General features: G+C 41.3%; 1 protein-coding gene across 2 annotated transcripts in view; it reads right to left on the minus strand.

Moving 5' to 3' along the window:
• The window catches only part of IL16 (interleukin 16), a 29,326-nt gene extending 14,242 nt beyond the window's left edge, over positions 1-15,084 (minus strand). Inside the window, exons 1-6 of one of the 2 annotated variants that reach the window (XM_069025251.1) lie at positions 15,035-15,084; positions 11,242-11,647; positions 3,404-3,540; positions 2,631-2,739; positions 1,170-1,263; positions 558-700 (exon numbers count right to left, since the gene is read on the minus strand). In XM_069025251.1, the coding sequence (XP_068881352.1) occupies positions 558-700; positions 1,170-1,263; positions 2,631-2,739; positions 3,404-3,540; positions 11,242-11,647; positions 15,035-15,084 (939 nt within the window). Of the gene's footprint in view, positions 1-557; positions 701-1,169; positions 1,264-2,606; positions 2,740-3,403; positions 3,541-11,241; positions 11,648-15,034 lie in introns of both variants that reach the window. The other variant, XM_069025250.1, reaches the window with a different exon arrangement.
• Between the last annotated feature and the right edge of the window lie 4,804 nt (positions 15,085-19,888).

Genomic DNA, 19,888 nt, shown 5'->3' on the forward strand with positions numbered 1-19,888 from the left:
CAGAGTTAATTGCACTCATTACACATCCAAGAGGGTTCAACACTTTTATTTTATGCAGCAAAGTGAAACTAACAGTTGTTGAAGAGTGTGGAAAATCAGCCAAAATTTTGGTTTCTGCACATGCGAGAACGTAAGTCTCGGTTTTGACATGAAAACCAGATTATCTATTCTGCATGGGATTGGGAACAGGATTAAGAGGTAAACATGGAACCCCAAAAACACACCTCCAGCCCAGTGCAGGTGACTTGGGAGGCTGGTGGCACCGGGGCTCGGAGTGGGGTGGTGTGAACCACCCTTGGGGGTTCAGACACACCATAAAACCTGCTGGGCAATGGGAGGGAGAACCTGCAGAAACAGGGGTTTGCTGGCACGGAGCCTCTCCCTCTCTTCTGCCCCTCACAGAGGAGCTGTTGGGGGTGGAAAGCAGAGGAGGCAGAGTGACCATCACCCCTGGCAGGGCAGATGGGTTCTGGCAGGAGAGTGGCTGCCATGGTCACCCAGAGAGCCCTGCTGGGGGTGGCATTGTGTGCTGTTCAGGTGGCTCCTGCAGCTCTTACCGGGGCCCTCCCTGCAGGGCAGTCCAGCTGCTGGGAGAGCGATTTTCGGCTGGCGTGGAGAGCGTGGGGCTGTCGGTCCCTGAGGGGCACAGCTCTCCGGGGCGCTGGGCCCTCCACCTCCCCAGCCCAGAACGGGCTCCCACCTGCCAGGCGTGGGGAGAGAGGTGTGTTACTTCACAGGGGTTGGACACATTAGCACAGTCACTCTATCAGGTAAATGTTACTTAGGAATGTTTTTCCCTTTGTCAATCTCTCTGTGAAGTGGTGGATGTTTTCAGCTGTTTCTTTGGGGATAGCCATTAATGTTAAGTATAGCAGAGAGCAAGTGTTCCCTACCAAAGAACTGTTGGGCTGTTTAGAATATACCATAAAAAAAGAGCCCCAAACCATAAAGTGCAAACCTTATGCACAAAACCCGGCTGTGGGATGTTGTGAACACACAAGCCGATGACTTTAGAAGATTTAGAATTGCATCAGTGATTCTTAGCTAAGGATCCCAGACTAAATTTGTACAACAGCTCTTTTAGCACCATAGTACCATCCCACGATGGGGGGCTGTGCTCTGCACTCCCTGAATATGACAAGAAAGCAGATTATTTCTCTGCAACTTACTGGTGGAGTTACTGCGAGTCCGCTGACATGCAGCCTTACCGTGCCGAAAACCATTCTGTGTTTCCAAAGGCCTTTCCTTGCATGTTGGTGTTTCCTAAAGCAAAACAAACAAACAAAAACCCAACAAGCAAAACCTATTGCTATGCGAGACATTTCCAAAGTGATCGAATCTTAAAAGTAAAATTTCCTCTAATTTGGCATCCACACATTTCAGCCTGAGTCAAAAAACACGGAGCAAAATTCATTATTTAAAATAAATAGGAGGATAAATGGGAATGAAGCTCAAAATTTTGCTATAAAATGATTATAACAAAGTGGTAAGATATAAATAATCAAAACACAATTCAAGTGTTTAAAAACTCCTGAGGACTAAGTTTTACTGTTTTCAAAAAAATCAGTACCTTCCACTTGGAATCTCCTGTTGCTTTTGAAAATATGGCCACTAATCCTAGCATTTAAAAATTTGAAGATGAAACATTCCTCTTTCTGAATGCAGGTTTTTTAGAGCTATTTGGAAATAAATGCTCACATCTGAATAACAGTTGATGTTAAGAATAATTTCTGGATCTGGGTGGCTCCTGCAAGTCCTGATTCTGATCCTGTTTCTGTGACACAATTATTTTCATCCTGAGGGAATCCCAGTTAAAGGGAGGACATTACTAAATACAGACAGCATGTGGAAACGGATATACATAAAACAAAATGCCAAATTTTTGCTCAGTGATATTGTGCAGGGGCTGAGAAAGCCACAAGAGCAGCGTCAGAGCACGATCTGTATGTTCTAATCTAACTGGAGCCAAACAAGACAAACACTTTGTTCCAGAATCCTGACTTCAGGAGTTCTGTCTTGGGACACGTCAAGACCTAATGAATGCTAATTTTCCTCTTGGACAGCAGGTGGGGGTATTGCCAAATAGCAAAATCCTGCTAGGGCTTTCCAGTCCCCTTCCCTTAGGGAACTCGTCAGAATAATAAATACAGAGAAGATCCTTAAAGACAAATTTTGAAAATGATTTTTCAGTATTTCTCCTACCAAGCTAGCTAGCTTGAAAAGTCTTTGCTATTAACCACAGATCCTAGATCCACAAAACTACTTCATTACAGGGCCTGCTCTCTGGCTTCTCTGGGATTCATGGATCTTCCCTTAAACCCACTTCTGCCTTTCTTCAACTTCTAAATGGAAAATTAACATTGACAAGCTGTGTGTTTCTAAAAGGAGGGGTTGAACATCCCTTGCTAGAATTTCCCAAGGCCTTGGCCTCCCCACAGCCTCTGTTTATCTGGGAAAAAGCTATGCTGAAAGTCACCAGAGTCTGACCACAAGAGGTTTTGGGTTTTGTCAGCAAAGGCAAAATCATATTCTTCAAACATCTGATGAACAAACTCTTCTTCTCTCTAAAGTAAACGTCCAATCACCCCACAGTTGCTCATGCTTACTTTGTTAGCCATCAGGATGTTCACCAGCCTTGTCACTGGGGGAATGAGAGATTCAGCCTCCTTTCTGGACAGGTCTTTCAGTGATTGTGCATTGAGCGTTAGCAGTTCATCCCTTGGGCTCAGACAACCATCCCTTACAGATAAAAAAGAAACATTTGCATATTACTTCACAAGGAATAATACAGCTGTATCCATGTGCTGCCTGTCTCACTAGCTGAGGAGTCAGCTGCAATTCTTCCTTTGCCTTGACCTGGCTGCCATCAGATGCCTTGATGTGTGATACACCCCATCCCCTGCTAGGAGTTTTTCCTGTTGCTGCTCTCTTCTGCTCAGTCCTGGTGTTCACTGGCTGCCTTTCCACACACAGCTAACATCCAGACAAGATATTCCTCCTCTCTCACCGTCTTGCATTTGCAAATTGATCAAAGACTACATTTACTCCCTGTCAGGAACCTTGGCTCACATTGCTTTCCAGCGGCCTTGTGGGCTGGTGCCATCCTACACTGCCCTCTAACAGGGCATCACTGTTTGAAAACCTGGTGTTATGTACACTCTCTCCTCCTTCCAGGGTTATTTCTTAGTGTAATTGAGCAGCATTCGATCCCTGAGGGGCACAGATTTACTTTTCTAGAATCTTGACCTGTGTCTGGAACTGGAAGCAATGTAAGAAATGATTCCCAGACACCACTTTTTTCTCTGGAGCTGAGCTTCAAGGCTTTGGCACAGAAAGCTGGTCGTGCAAAATATGAGCGAGCAAATGTCCCTGTAAGAACTTGCTAACTCCACATGTACTGTACCTGTTTGCTGAGCCTTCAGCAGGCACGTGGCTGCCTGTGAACCCTTTCCAGAAAGATGCACATCTCGGACTCCTAGAGAGCTTGATTCCCGAGCTGCTGTTCCCTGATGTTGTACACAGCCTGCAGATGCAGCTGTCCTGATCCAGAACATGAAAGATTGCATGAGAGAAAATGCACTAAAGCTGTTGAAAGTTACTTACACTTATTCTGAGCCTTTTTAAGAAATACAGAAAGTGTTCTTGTTCTTAGAACCAGGTTGCCTCCAAGGAGAACAGGAGCCTTTAACACTGTCCATTTGAGAAAGAACAATGGTATTATAGAGTCAGTGTTTTACAGAAGTTATTTTCCTTAGGACTTCAGTGGCTTCTGGCTACAAGAGGGAAGAATTAAAATATAGTGTCCCTTTGCATGAGGGGAAGAGAACAGATAATAGACTTTTCATAGTAACTGGGTAAACTTTGCCTATGCTAGCTATTGTAAGAAAAGACAGGGAGGAAAATAAACACATGCCAGAAAATTAAATGCTCTGGAAGACAGAAGTGGTCTGAATGGAAAATAAGTGTGTACAAAACACTAGAAGCTCAACCCCTGCTGCTGACTTGTTAAGTGGGGGCAGGGCACCAGAGAGTTCTGCAGCAGTGGAAAATTCTTTGTCCACTCCAGACTGGTTGCAGTTGCTGTAGTCTGCGTTGCATCTGGAGGACGAATTGTAGGCATATCTTTAATGCAGTTACGAATCATTAACACAGGGCCATACAGAAGGAGAAGCAGTGTTTTGAGACATGTAAAGAAAGCAAAGAATGTAGCAACAAAGCATATGAAGCACAACACCTTTGACTAGGAAATACACTCCTGTGGCACAAATGCGTGAACACCTAAAAATTCTAAAGAGGTGAGGAAAGCTGGAAAGTCAGCACACAATTTCTTTTCCATTTGCTTAGTATTTCTCCTGATTCAAGTATTCACTCATTCTGCTCCCATCTGAACCCACCTCCTCTGCCCTCGCCAGCCTCTCCATACTCCACAAAGTGAAGAGGGCTCTCAGTGTATCCTGGATCCAGGCTTGTTCCCAAGAGATTTGTATGACTGAGGTATAGATTTCTGAAGGGGAGGCAAATTTCATATGTTAGGACAGGCCACAAAATATAACAGTGGTCAACTGTCTGTACTGCTCCCAGGGCCCCTGGTCAAAGTGGCATAAACTATTTCCAGTAATCTGTAGTCCTCTGAGAGCACAAGGAAAGCTGTGTAGCCACTTTCACCATCAGTAGGGCTTCATTTCTGCCCTAGGCAGAGTTCATCCAGCCCTGAGGATGAGAATCATTATGCTCCTTCACCCCAAATCAATAGGGATCACATCACACCTGACTGACAGCAAACACAAGCTGCAAATTTACAGCAATGTCAATAAAGGTCATTATCTTTTAGGCTGACTGCCGAAGCCTGGCTCCCATTCTGAAACCTGCCAGAGTAAATCTAAGGCTGTGAATGAATGAAATATTTAACTTGGAGCCCTGGGCTCACTGCAGGCTGAATCCAGTAGGTAATGGATAAGGGCTATGCTTGTATTGACTGACTCATTAACTCTGTGGGTTTGCTTACATTCCAGATTGTCTGCCTTTAATGGGGAGTGTCTGAATTTTACGAAGCCTTTTTTGTTCGTGAAGAGTGTTTCTAGTGAGTAATATGTTGGTAAGGATATAAGCATGGACTGAATTCTATCTTAAACCAGCTTGCTTGAACTCTAATATTACTTTTGGAGCTTTAATATTTATTTTTCACCCGAGATAAATATCTTGGGAAATACTTACTTGAAATCAGGATTACATTATGTTCTATTTTTTTTTTTTTAATCTTATGGCAGTGCTTTGAAGTCTTCAGCATGGTGACAAAGATTAATATTCTGTTGCCTTAAAATTTGAGATCTTGAGTAGCAAAAAATGAGAGTTCCCTTTTCTGTTTGCACTGTCCTTTATTTCAGGTATGATTATGAAATTACAGATCACATTCTGCATATGTGAAACAGCCATTAAAACTCGCAGGGTTTTCAATAAGCTGGTGTGCTTGTTTTAAAACATGAGAAATGTAAGACAGCTATTAAAGGTAGGAAATTATTCTGCCATTTGCCTGAGTATTTCTGAGATGTCAGCTGCTTGTGGATCGGGGCTGTTGCGAAAGAATAATGGTATTAAAAACTTAGTGTTTAAAGGAGTCATTTCCTTTCTTTCTCTGGTAGTCAAAATCCAAGTTTGGGCTTGCCAGCTTCCCTTCTTAGGAATCCCTACTCTTGTATAATGCTCCCTTGGAAGATACACGTATCCTCTCACAGATACCTGTCAGACACACGCAGGTAACTTTGCATAGCTGCTCTCCACACTTCATTCTCTTGATTTGCAGAGGCCTTTTCAGCCCGTCCCTAACCCACCTCTGTTAAAAGCAGAGTCACACTTATGCCTTTCCTACAGCTTGTTCACAGTGCATAGCTACAGTGTTTGTGTTTATAAATATTTTCATAATTAATTGTCCAAAAGTGAAGTGTCTCTGCCCAGTTTCACAGGACGTCACCGAGCTCAGGGGGGTTGGCTCTGAGGTTTTGCCTCACAGCACCACGTAAGTCCTTTGGGGAAGGTGCTGTATTTTGTACAATGGGACACGTGCCAGGCTGGAAATTCTGGCTTGTATTGGGACATAGATGTGAAATGTCACCAAATCAAAACTGATAGGAAGATTTTTCCAAGAACAGTAAGTTGCAGGCACTTAGTCATTAGGAAAGTAGAGATTAAATCCCTTGCACACTGCAGAAAAATCTTGGGAACAATTTTTGTTTATATATGTAGTCATCTTACCCAGTTGGGCTACATTTCAAATGAGCTCTGTGTCTCAATCATTGCTGCAATTCATTTAGGTGAATTACTAAAAAAAAAATAAAAAAATAAAGTTTTTATTGGGCTACAGACATGTGGCAAATATCTGTATGTTGTCAACATCTGTATTTTTTGGGTCCTGGATATAGATCATTATAGTCATATCCAAATTATTGCAACATGACAGAAAATTAATAAAAGCTGTTCTTCAGAAAAATAAATGTTTGACCAATTCATGTGCCAGCAGTCAATTTGCTTTGGGTTTAGTTCTTTAATATCTTTTTTCCTGTCTCTCTGATTATTTTATGCATAGAAATACTGCTGATGGTTCCAAGAGTAAAGACAGTATTTATTTTTGTATCCTTCTCCTTTTTAAAGTGTACTGCTTGTTTTGAAAGGTGATTCATAGGTCTGAACATAGTGAGAACTGAAAATCTGCTAAAGGAAGGCTGGCGGGTTTGGTGTGGGGGCAGGTGGATTCTAGGTCAACCTCGTCTCTTCATTATTAGAACAAATATTTAAACATGTATTAGCTGCCAGTGAATTAACTCTCTGCTTTGTCTCCCAGCATTCAACACTCTGGGGAAACTTTTGTCTGCATTGTAAGTTCCACTCAAAGCAAAATTTGTATTTAAACTGAGCCTGCTTGGCTGAAAAATAAAAATAAAAGGAGTTTAAGAGCCTTCTTGAATTTTCCACAGGTGAGAATAGATTAACTTTTCTTGTGTTTAATTCTGGAAAAGTAATTTGCACATCCAGGCCAGCTCTCTCTTCCTGTTCCCCCTTTTTTTCATTCAAAATGCAAAGCTTCTGAGGATGGTTTTTATCTGCCATTTAAAAGATTTCTTTTTCCTTCGTGCTTTCATTAGACATTTCTAGCCCAGAGTCCTGTCTCAAAACATCTAATTCCAGATGTTTTTTAGAAGTAAGGGTAACCATGGCATCTGTGGAAAACTGAAAAACTTTTGTGCACTCTTGAAGTAAGACACAGTAGTTAGATTGTCTGAACTGAAATGTTATACAAGGCTAGTTCAAGTAAGGTCTTGGACTCAGTTAACCAAGTGCATGACAATGAGCTAATTGACTGCTGGTTTAAAAAAAAAGGAAAAAATAATAAAACAAAAAGAAATACATATAACAGCAGTACAATAATGTATTTAAATATTTATCTTTTCTAGTTTTATGACTTTGAAATGGCTGGGATTTCCAAGAGACTACAGTCTTTGGGGATTTTCTTCAAGAAGGATTTTTTTTCTGCATCAGTTCTAACAGAGAAAGGGCCAGAGTGTCTCTGGCATAAACTCACTCCACTGGTTCTGACGTACCCAAGCCCAATGCCTTGGTCTTTTAAAAAACATTTATAGTAGATGTAATTCATGTTCCCAGCAGCATATTCCCTTTGAAACCAGTAAAATGGCAGAAGCTGGAAAGCAAGGATGATGCAAGGAGCAGGACATGGGACCAAGTTTTGCCCTAGACAGACAATTCAGCTCATCAGATGTTACAGAAGGACCTTTCCACCCATCATCTGCCCTTTGCTATGTTTCCCTGGGAGCCTCTGCCTGGCCTGCGCTTTGCAGCACACGCTGTGTTCATGGAACAGCCCCTTCCCAGCTTGCTCTGAGCATGACCTGACTGTTGTGCAGCAAAAGCAAGAAGGCTGGGAAGACAGAAAGAGACAAGTGTGAAAACTGAGGAGAACACATAAATATCTAAATGAATGCAGTCTCCTCTCTTGGCTTTGTTTTTCCATCCTGCCCGTGGGCTTGTGTTTGAGACATTACAGTCTGTTGCCATAGCACTTGTCCTGGTATCACAGGGCCAGCTAACTGGCATTTGCATGGAGGCAAGTTAAGAAAATTACATTCTGCTGATGTCCAAAGGAGAAAAATTACTTTTTGCTTTTTCCCTCCTTCAAGCAGAGGGTCAGGGACCAAAGGAAGCAAGGGTGCAGAAGTTTCTAGAACCAAGCAGAGCCATGCACTCAGGTCAGCTCAGCTCCCATATTTATTTCATCAAAAGTCAGCCCTTTTGTATTCTGGTTTATTCTAGATGCTATTCCAACCCTGCTGCCAGCCCCACTGGTAGCTCTCAGTGCTTCCCAGCATGCTGGGGGTGCAGGGAAGAGGGAATGCTTCTTGAAGGAGTAGAAGTGCTTCTAGAAGCAGCTCTCACACTCAGCAGAGCCTGCTGCTCTCTGAAGGAGTTGATATCGTCTGTTCCTGCCCAGTTCCCCAACAACTGGAGTGATTTCAGTCTGAGCAGGAAAAGGCATCTTCCAGTGTTTGCTGTGCCCGTGCTCATGGTATCAGATACTGCTTACCATTTCTTTGGTTTCTTTGCCTTTCAGGCCATGTGAAAATTGCTGATTTTGTGAGAAGCAGACTATAAAGGAGACCTGCTTGTTTATCCATGGACCAGCTGGCAGTCCAGCATACCAGACCAAGCACACCTCATCTCAGAAAGTGTCTGAACAAATGACACCAAGGTAACCACGGGCCTCTAGACACAGCAAGCAGTAGTCATTACAAGTGAATAGTGGATCACAGAAACCAAATGAATTAAAAAACTGTTCATCTGCTCTCATTGCTGACAGAATATTGGAGAAGGAAAAAAAAAAATCTCTGTTATCTTGTCCTGAAACACTGTTTGATTTGCTAATGGTTTACTGCTTATGGTGAATCCCATGCAGTCAGTAGAGTATGGCTCAGAGAAGTAGTTTAAGGTTTTGAACAGAAAAAAAGGATCTTGCATTTTGAATACTGATGTTACAGGTTCCCCCTTACTCTGGAGAAGAAATGCACTGGGAGCATTAAATCATGCAGCACTTTTAGGCATACTTCTCTCCTTCCTTGTGACATCAAATATTAAGTTGTTCAGTTCTGTGGAAATTATTAACACCTTCAGAGTCACACTTAGGGCTGGAGGTGCTGGAACACAGAAGAAAAGTGGAATATCCTCAAGAACACCACACAAAGAATGGAATCAATTTCCTTGAACAAAGATGAGGATTCTTCAGCTCTGAGTCACACATCATGAATTTCTGAAGTGTCACATTTAGACTGAGAGAGAATTACACTGGAACATGAAAAAATACTTGTTTGACTCCTCTGTGAGAGAAGTCTTAAGCTTAAGCTTTGTAAGACATGTGGCACAGAAAGATTGTTCTGACAGGCTTGTGCTGTATGGAAGGCAGAGATCACTGCTTTCATACTGGAGGGGGAAAGCCTCAGCAGCAGCAGCACAGGACAGGGCTGGTGTGGCTGCTACCAATGTTCATCCTACTTAGCATGCCAAGATAAGGCTGTTTAGAATCACTCATTGATCCATGACTCTGAAAGGTATGGAAGATTAGCAAGTAGCATTTGAAGAGGTTTAGATTGCTATGAGAGCTCTGGAGTGGGAATTTAATGGTACCCACAGTCTACAGCAGCACTAAGCAACCCAAATGCTGCTGTGAGGGACTGAGCTGCTGACTAATTTATGTCAGCATCCATCTGACACGTGTTCTTCAGTGACACTGATGCTTCAGCCTGAGAGTGGATTTATACAGTTCTATTTTATATGTGCAAAGGCATTGAGGGGCTGACTCTGTTCCCCAGATCCCTATTTTAGCTGCTTGCCAGCTATAAAAACAAATGATCTAAACTTACAACCTGCAGCAAGATCCTGAGCAGTTGCACATGGATATGGATCACAACAGTTGTTGGAGCCCTGCACACTTAGGAGAGGTGCAAGCAAATAGACTGTGGCAGCTGACACACACCTAAGTGCTTCAACTTTTTAAAAGAGATGGGGGAGTGCACAGAGGCCAGCTCCTTCTTCCCTCACAGAGAGACATCAGCAGGGTGCATTTGGACTGCTTCCAAAAAGAAGGAATTGTATGGTTTTGCAGGAGACTGAGTGTGTTTTGGGACTTGGGTCTTGTTTTCTGTCAGAATGCAATAGCAAGCTGGTTTGGTTTTGTCTTCCTGCTGGGACTTTGCCAAGGGTTCACACACCTTGCATCCATCCTGCTGCAGTCTTTGCAATGCTGGGCATGCCGTGGTCATTATCAAGAGTAAGGGGAGATTCTGATTTTCAGGAGCACTTGTGCCACTGTGTGTTTAGACATAGAGGTCTAATTTTAGCCTATATATATTTTATTTTATTTTATATAAAATGAAATAGAATATATAAGAAATACAATTTAGGTGAAAGAATCAGTTCTTTCACATAAGCACCTATTTGCACAGATAAAAGGCATGTAATAAAGGATGTGCCAGGAGGACACTTGCAGTGAGGTCCCTTTTACACACCACAGCAGAGAGAGAGCAGGTAGAGAGAAAGTGGAAAAATTAGGATATCCTACAGAAAGAACTTTCTAAAGGCATCTAAAACATATTGCTCAGACTGAAAAGTTGTTCAGATTGTTAGGGTTCACATAGCTGATTAAAGAGTATATTAAATTAAAGATTAAAGAATATATTAAAGAATAATATCGTAATATGAGGCTCTCGGACTTCTTGCATGTCTAGGAAACGTGACATCTCTGGTGGTTTTAGAGCCATCACTACCTTCTTCCTGGATCAGAGGGAAAGAGCATCTGCCTACTGCATCTTCTGTGCCTTACACAGTATTGACACAATTCATGCTTGCGTGGGGTGTGAGGGTACCACACTACAAGTGCACTTTGCTACAGTGACAGGTTTGTATTTTGAGCTGAAGACTCTACTGCAGATAGAACAAGCTGTGCTTGTCTGAGCACTGAGTGGCCTAGAGGCACTGATTCCAGCAGATTGTCCATCAGCAGGGTGCAACAGCACGGCAGGGAAGCCAATATATTTTCATGCTTTTTATGCAGAGCGGGAACACTGCAGGCTCATAGGCTCTGAAAAAGCCAAGTAGAGCCCTCAGTTCCTGAGAAATATTAATTAATCCATTTAGAAATTACTGCAGTGGGGAAGATTACAATACACAGCACAAGTTGCCTACCTTGGTGAGGAACTTTCTTCTCGTGTTGTTGCAGTTCTCATTTGCTGCACGCTTGGACTGGAGAATGCTGGTGACCACACGTGGAGGATCAGGTGGGCTGTCTTCTGTCTCTGATGTCCATGGCAGCTGTGTTCTGGGACAGCAGTCAAAATCCTCTTGGCCCCAGCTGGTGGAGATCTCAAAGGAATCGGGGCATTTCTCGTCGGGACTTGAGCCGTCATCGCTGTTTTTGGCGTTGCAGAGTATGAGTGATCTTGAAATGGAGCGAAACTTTCTTGACTTCCTGTTCCCAGCATGGTTCTTTTGATCCATCTTCAGAGAGCCGCTGCTCTTTTTCCTGTCATTCTCCCATTTATGTGGCATGATACTTTCAATAATTTTCTCTGCTTCTCTTGTGCTAAATATCCTCCAGGAAAGGAAATATAAAAGTAAGTTGTAATATACCCCACTTTCTCCCACTTAATAACCTACACTACTGGAAAGCCCTAATGAATAAATCGAATCAACAGAGCCTTTCAGTCTGAGAACAGCCACGTGATATCTCATGACTTGCTAATTCTGCTTCTGTGCAGGGCTCTACTAGATTCTCCTTCACCTTTTCATTCTCTTGCCATGTTACCCAAGCAGAGTGGAGTGCTTTTAATAAATGTTTGTGATGCTTCCATTGTCTGCTTGCTTTGGGCATCTGCTGAATTTGCATGTTGAAATCCCAAACTGAAAAGGAGGATACTTTAAAAGCATTATTCTATCCGCCTAATACTATTTGGAAAGAAGAAGCTCCTTCTGAAGTTTGATTCATGAAACCACTATAATTCAAAGCAGATTAATCAAATTGTCGACACTAAGTTCTCTGCCTGGCACATCCGAGTTGTAAGTGGTTTAGCAAAAGTAGATCTTAGCCTTGAGAGAGTAAGGAATGTCAAGCTGCCATAAAATTTCAACCTTTGCAAACCAGAACTCACTTAAGGCTGTGCATTTAAGAGTAACAGAGAGATCCAGTGAAGCACTTAAGATGTGAATATCTGATTAGGGATTGAGCTCTGCAAAAGGATACAGCTCCAGTACATCAATCAAAAAGTGTCCTATTACAGAAATGGTTTGTTTCAGCACATGATTCAGCATATAACATTAAGATAAATTGGAAAAAAAAAAGATAAACAATCAAAATGTAGCAAAGGTTGGAGGTTTTATAAAATGAGTAACATAATGAGCATTTTAAGATAACAAATGGGAGCTCTGTAAAATTCTTCTTTTTCTCTCAGAAAAAGCTTTCTAGAAATGCTGTGGTAAGTAGGTGTCAATGCTAAAAATTCAACACAAGGACATCTTAATTAATTACTTAAATAGTTGATTAAAATTAATTACTTTGACTCTCTCACCTTTGTTTTATCATCATATTTACTACACAAACTTTCCTATTCTCCTCACAGAACCTAACTGATACTGTATGTTGCCATTCTGTAGAGAATAGAAATTTAAACTTAATTATTGCCTAAATCAAAGATTCTGTGGGTGTATAGGAGTATATGTCAAGTTCTCCAAAGCTGGTGTGCTTTCTGCCCCTCTCTGTGTGTCTTTGGGATCCTCTCTGCTCCTGTGGGAGAGTCTGAACCCCCTGGACTGGAACAGGGCAATGGAAGTCACTGGGCTCCCAGCCTCCCTGACATTGGCATGAGGGAAGCTTTCAGAGTCAACCTGAGCTTGCATATTCTCCATTCCCTTCAATTCACAGAACATTCCACTTTTTTCTTCTTTTAGAGTAGCCTCTCTGAGGAATGACGAGATTGGTGTGATGGAGAACTGCCCAGCAGCACAGCCACGCTCCCTCCCTGTGACACAGAGCACACCAATGTAAGGTCTGGAGATCTTGTTTGTGTCTTTTAAAAGATGCACTTTTTAGTGTTTTGGTAAGCCTCAAGCTTTAGGCTACCATCATATCCGTGAACTAAATTGCAGTTTTTGAATTTGGAAATCCCTGCTAGCATCTCTGCTGTATTAGGAAATTAATCTTGCTAAAGCCTATGATGTTGTGTTTCCTGCATGTCTAAATGAAGGTAAAAAGGCAGCCTGGCCCATTAGACCAGAATGGGGAGTTGAAAAAGAAAGGATGTCTGGGGTGAGGGGAATTTCTGCAAGTCTCTGCTCTCAGCACCTGGGTAGGAAGCAACAGGGCTGGAAGTGAGTGGAATGTGCATCACTTGAAACTCTGCAATAGAGATCAGTGCTCCTGGCAATTGCTGTTAGACACTGGTAACAACAATGTCACAAATGAACCCCAGTTACACATCCAGACCCAAACAATCCTGCCTGTGTGGGAAAACTAAAAGAAAGGACGCTTTTCATTCAAGGATTTCAGTGTTGTACAAACATTAACCACACTCTTACTTTTCTCGAAGAGGAAGAATTTTAAAAGAGCTATTTAGCATTTGGATAAGCAGAGGACTTGATAGCTTAATGGTCAAAATGCAGCTCTCTGGAGACTGGCATGATAGAATGAAGTCCTTTCTTGCTCTGCCTGAAGCTGTTGAGCTTAAGGAAGAACTGCCACCAGTATTAAATCTCCAAGAGGTGCCTCTCTGGCTCTGCTAAACATCTGGGATGCAGGGACACATAGGAGCACCTGTTGAAACAGTGAAGGAAACACTGGTCTAAGTGCATTCTTCTTTCCCATCCCCCTGTAATGCTCCTGAGGAGTTTCACCTTATGCAGAGAGAACTCTTTGCCCTGCTGCATCAGCTGTTTCCTCCTCCCTCACCCCCATGAGAGTTCCATCCACTCGAAGACCAAGTTTAACCCTGAATGACCTACCTAATCCCACAGTGAGCCAGTGGCTGATGTGAAAATAAACCCAGTAGACCTGAAGACTTCCAGTTAAATACTTGCTCTTGCTATAAGTATTAGATCACAAGTCCTAACTAAGGCAACGTTCTTTCCAGAGCTGCTGATTCAGGGTCGCATAAGTGACAGAAATATAGGAGGTACCAAAAACATAGTCTATAAGTTTTCCAATAAAAATATCCAGAAATGTTATTTTATGCAGCATACAATATCACCAGGGCCAGAGAAGCTCTATGATTCATTGCCATCTTCCACCAAATTTAATTAGAGATATTGATGGCATGGACAATTACTTCTAAGTCAATTCTCCAAACCATTCATCTTTTTCTCCAGTGCACTCACTGCTTGTCATTTTCTTTTGCCATTCTTATACCTCCAGATCGCCTGATGGAAGCTGTCTGTGGTTTGTAATGCAAACCAAATGTTCCTTCTCTGTTTCATTTTTTTTCCCCCAAGCTTTATTTTTCCAGCTTTAAATCTAAAAAGCCCAAACTCACTCTGTCTTCTGCAAACAAAATACATGATCTGAGCTGTGGCCATTTGGTTCAGATTTTTGGTTGGATATTAAACCAAGCATTTACAAGATACAAATAATTTGGTGTAGTTCCCAGATTGAATGCAAATGCTCTGCTGTTAACCAGACAGTAGGAAAGACAGAACTTTACTAGCAAGAACAAGATGAGTTTTACATTACCGAGGGCTAGCAGCATCCTCTTTTAATCTAGATCCTGCATCCTAATTTAATCTAGATCTTGTGATCTTACTCAGATTCATTACTGAGCAGTACTATTAGCACTGAGCTATTGCAGATGTCTAGGGTTTCCACACAGTAGGAAAAGCTAAAGACTTGGAAGCTTTCTAATAAAGAGTAAGAAACTCTCGGAGAGTTGAATTAAAAAATAATAATTAAAAAAACCCCTAATTGTAAAATAAAAATTCAAAAGGAGGAACTTACAACAGCGAGGCAGACAAACCTGACTCCTGCAGAAGGCTGTTCCTCTTCATAGGCCTGGCAAAAAAGACAGAGTGAATAATTGAAAACACACTCTCCTGGTGCCACGTGACTCAGTTTCAGTAATTCTGCTCAGTACATTGGAACGGAGCTATTGTTTCCTAATTGAGGAAAATGTCAGCAAGGCTAGATAAACAAAAGCAATGGGATGCAGTATTGGGGAAACTGTTTCCAGCAGGCTCCCAGCTACCCAGAGATGGCAGGACCATTTAAGGAGTTTGTGTCATTTGTTTTTACCCATCACTCTCTGGTCCTAGGATTGATGAGGTTCAGGCATGTTAAACCTACCTGAGGGGACTTGGGGCAACAGCAGAGTCTGTGCTAATCCAGTGAGGGTTTTCTGTTGGAGGCTGAGATGGAAAGCATGTTCCTTGTATTTTTCAGCAGATATTTTAATATTAAGCTAGGAGGAGTTTCACAAATTCCGCTCCAGGAGCAAAACATATTAGGTGCCATTTTTGAATGCCAGACCCCTGTATTGTTCACCATGAACACAATCTCTTTAACCTACAAGTTCTTAAATACTTTCCCTTTTATGGGCTAGACTGCAACTTTGTGATCCCACCTGATCAAGGAGTCAGAAAATTGTTGTTTATCACACAGATCATGTCAGTCCCCACCTGTCAACCCTCAGTTGTGCTCAGACAGGCAAAAAACAATCTTGCTGCAGAAAACTGCTTGCTCTCGATAAATTTATGTGATAAGATTCATAGGGAGCTCGTAAAAAACAAACAAACAAAAAAAAAACCTCCATAAAAGAAAAAATTGTATCTGAAACAGTTAATATTAGTTTATTGAAATAATCAGGCTTCTTTAGAGTGTTCTCATAAACTATAAATCTCATGCTTTTCAGGAAAATGTAAGCATAAACCTGGCCCTGTCTGGTCATGGAAACAGTCAACATGAGAGTGCTTAAACACCTGCTGCCCTCTGTGTTCTGTGTCTTAAAGGTCCTGGTTTTATTGCTCTGTCACTAACCTTGCAAAAGAGGGAGAGGAATTATAAAATAGGTTTAAAATATTGCACAGGTAGGGTCTCATGCTTAGTGGTCCTATGACTTCTAGGTAAAACACAGGCTGTAAGGACAAACATCTGTTCCATGAGAATGATTCCCATCCTGGGACAAAAAGGGAAGATGAACTCTCTGCCCTGTACCATGTCTACAGGAGCCCTGGGAAACTCTGTCCTTGACAACACAGTTGTGGGCATTCTGTATTTTAAATGTTCTTCAAGAGAATTTGATGTTATTTTCCTAACATCTAAGTTATATATAAGATATATAAGATATTAGTTCCCCAAAGGGAATCTTCTCTAAAGGACACAGTTTTTACATGACTCACTGGTTAACAAATGATGTGGAACATTACCCAACTCCTTCAGAAGAACCAAGACTTGGTGCTGAGTAGGGACCAACAGTTACGAGGTAGCTTTCCTGGAAAGGAGGAGAAATAGGGAGCTGACTTTGTATTTTGGGGAAGAGTTTGTCCCTGTATTTGAAGAGAAAAGGCAGTGGCCCTGTACATAAAATGGGGTTTTATATGTGGTGCTAGCACTGTAAAAACGAAATATCAACAAGGAAGCAAAGCCACATACTGTTTACCACTTCACTGTCTTTCACTACAACACACACATGTTTTTGTTTAGCAATAGAGAACTCATTCACACAAAATCTCAACAGTCCCTGAGTTCTGATCCAAGCTGATTGAGCTGGAAGCTCCAAAGCATTGGAAAGCTTGCTTTATTTCTTCCCATTGTCACATGCTTTTGCATTTCCTGACTATGGACTGAATAATGTCATCCCTAAGCCACTGGGAGTTTTGCTCATTCCAAGTCTGGACTTCTGCCAGGGCCAGCAGCAGAAACATAAATATCACAAGGAGGGGCTGTTTTTTCATGTTGCTTTACTCTAACCTTTTGCAGTTTTTTCCATCTTCTCTGTACAGTAATTGTTCAGTGCCCAGTGGTGAACAGAAAAGCAGGTTTTTAGAAGCCATAAGGAAAAGGAGAGAGAGAGAGAACTTCTACTGTGCCTGCCTTGTTGCACTAATGGTATGCTTTGATATTGGATACTGTGGTCAATCCTCATTACTTAGCTCAAAGGTAGTGTAGCAGGAAAAAGGCATTGAACACTGATCAGAGGCTGGAATTTTGTATTAAAAGATTGAAACTATGTGGACTTTCCTCTGCAGAAAGGAACTGCATTGATAAAAGTTTGTGAGATAATAGGAAATATAAGGCAAATCAGCGTGGTTTCTTTACTTCCTTCTCATGTGAGGAACAGGAAAAGAATGTGGTAAAAATAAAGAGTGTTAAAACAAATAAAAGGAAATACTTAAAATCTAAAGCATAATGAATCTGTGAAACAAGAAGGCAGCAGATATCATGGGCACTTTGAAGTTAGCTGTTTTGTCTTTGATTTCAGTCAGAGATTTCACCCCAAGAGGGTGCAGCAGCTCCTGCTCCAGAATGAAAGTCAAACAATGCAGTTCACAGATAGAGTGATGCTCCTGCCATGGGATAGTTACCATAAAATGGAGTAACTTGCTGATGTCTGGGGTTAGTGTCTTTTGGCAGTGGGTAAAGGAAAGAGAGGAGCCACTGCATTTAATACTTATGGCAATTCTTCTCTCTTGCATGACTAAAATCAGGATGTGTCTGGAACCATAGCAGATACAGGAGTTGATCCCTCTTTTCTCCAAATTATTTTCCATATACACAGGTTTGGATTCTAGAGGACAAATATGCAGACTATTCAGTACCAAATATTTTGCCTGTTGCTACTGGTGATAACCTTTTCCAAAAAGGAAGATATAAATTTAAACAGGACATTAGTACTGGGCAAAGCAGATCTAAGTAATGATGGAACAGCCTCAGTCCTGATCTCCACCCGACTCCAAATACTGCTTGTGTTAACATGAAAGAAAGCCAATAGTTTGGAGTGTTCAAGTTTTGTCCTGTCCTTACATTGTTCAGCAAACTGATCAATTACTTTTGCCTTAAACACAGTCACAGTTTTCACATTTGCCATATTCCAGACTACAGTTATGGACAATCCATCCCCTCATTGCTGCTAAGGCAGGCTGGAGCAGTCATCTCTGTCTTGGGTTTCATCCATGAGAACATAGCAATATGGCATGCTGAGTCACTCTGAAAGCCCAGCTAATCCAGTATCCTCCAGAAATAACTGATAGCAATTGTTTCAAAGGGATTAACTTGTTAAAAAAAAAAAAAAAAAGATAGAGTTTGCTTTCAGGAAGAGTTCCTGAGTACCTTGTTGGTAGAGTGGACTGGCACTCGGAGGTTTTGTATATTATTCCAAAATTCTTGGACATATCATGTTATAATATGACAGTTTTGTTTTACCAGAAGTTACAGCCCCATCATAGATAAGTATTGCATTGTGTCAAATTAGGTGAATCTCTTTCTAATTCCTTTGTTACTTGGTACCTAACTTTTGCCAGGCAGCACAAAGATTTTTTTTTTTTTTTTGCTTGTACACATGAAATGAATCCTGTGTAACAGAACTGTAATTTATCCATTTCTGGCTCCCATTAAGCTTTTGATTTCAAGAGTATCCACAGGCAATGAGTTTCATGTGTTACATATAAATGTATTTCCTTGTAATTGTTTTAAATTTGTTGCCTCTAAGATTTGTTCGGTTCTTGTACTAGGAAAAATATTCTGATCTTCACATCTCCATGGAATCCTTTTCTCATTGATCTTTGTACTGATGTCATCTTCTATCTTCTATATACTTTTATCTTTTTTACTTCTGCCCCTCCTTCCAGCTTCACGCTGCTTTCATATGCTTGGAACTCCTCCTTTTGCTTCAGATCCTTTTTGAAAAAATTCACTTCCTTTTGTGAACTTTATTACCTGACCATTTCATGATGGTATCCTCCAGCTCTGCAACCCCCTAGACTATTTTCATGTGAATTGCTTTCCTGTGAATTAATAAAAGTTCCTAGACCTTGTCTTGCCAGAAACATTCGTGTTTCATGACTTGCACTCCCACTCTGTGATTACGAACCTTTCTTGTTGCAGTGCCCCAGAGATGAGCAGTAAAATACTGCTTACATACTTCCATGCAAGAGGGTCTAACACTAAGTGTACACCCATAAAAAGCATTTTTACCTCATCTTGGGAACATACCCTGGAACTCCATGAAGAATATGTTACTTTATGCATACAATGCTTTGTTTACAGAAAAAGTAGCCCATGTGATTTACGTCAGTGATTGTGCTGAGAGTGTGTGATTGAAAAAGTGCAGCACTGTGAGTGTAGAGGGTGTTGGCTGTAGCCATGCTGGGGTGCATGAGGCAAGGCAAGACTGGTACCCTTTCAACTGAGTGCTGTGGGCTGTATTGTTATTTTAATATTTTTATGGTGTGTGTATAGACTATGTGTATGACATTATGTTGGCCTTTGAGAAACACTAAATATTTATGTCAGCTGTGAAGTTGCTAAATATCTGGTACTGAAGGAAAGGCCCATTTTTTTAAAAAACCACTGACTAATGCACAGTTTATAACTTAATGCAGCACCAGAGTAGTAAAAGCATTATGTGAGCTCTCCTGTATGGTGTCAGTCAAATTTAAACAAATATTTTTAAAAGTTATGACTTTACCTCTTCTTTCCACATTTCCAGTCACATAATGCTCCTTTTTCATCTGACTCAGTATTCCCTCTAATTTATAGTTCCCTAAACTGTAGGCAGACATAAAGGGCCCTTTAGGTTGAATGAAAGGAGAATTATCAATAGCAAAAACTATGATTTATAAGGGAAAAAAACATAAA

This window comes from Aphelocoma coerulescens, chromosome 10, assembly GCF_041296385.1.
Source record: "Aphelocoma coerulescens isolate FSJ_1873_10779 chromosome 10, UR_Acoe_1.0, whole genome shotgun sequence".
Lineage (NCBI taxonomy): Eukaryota > Metazoa > Chordata > Aves > Passeriformes > Corvidae > Aphelocoma > Aphelocoma coerulescens.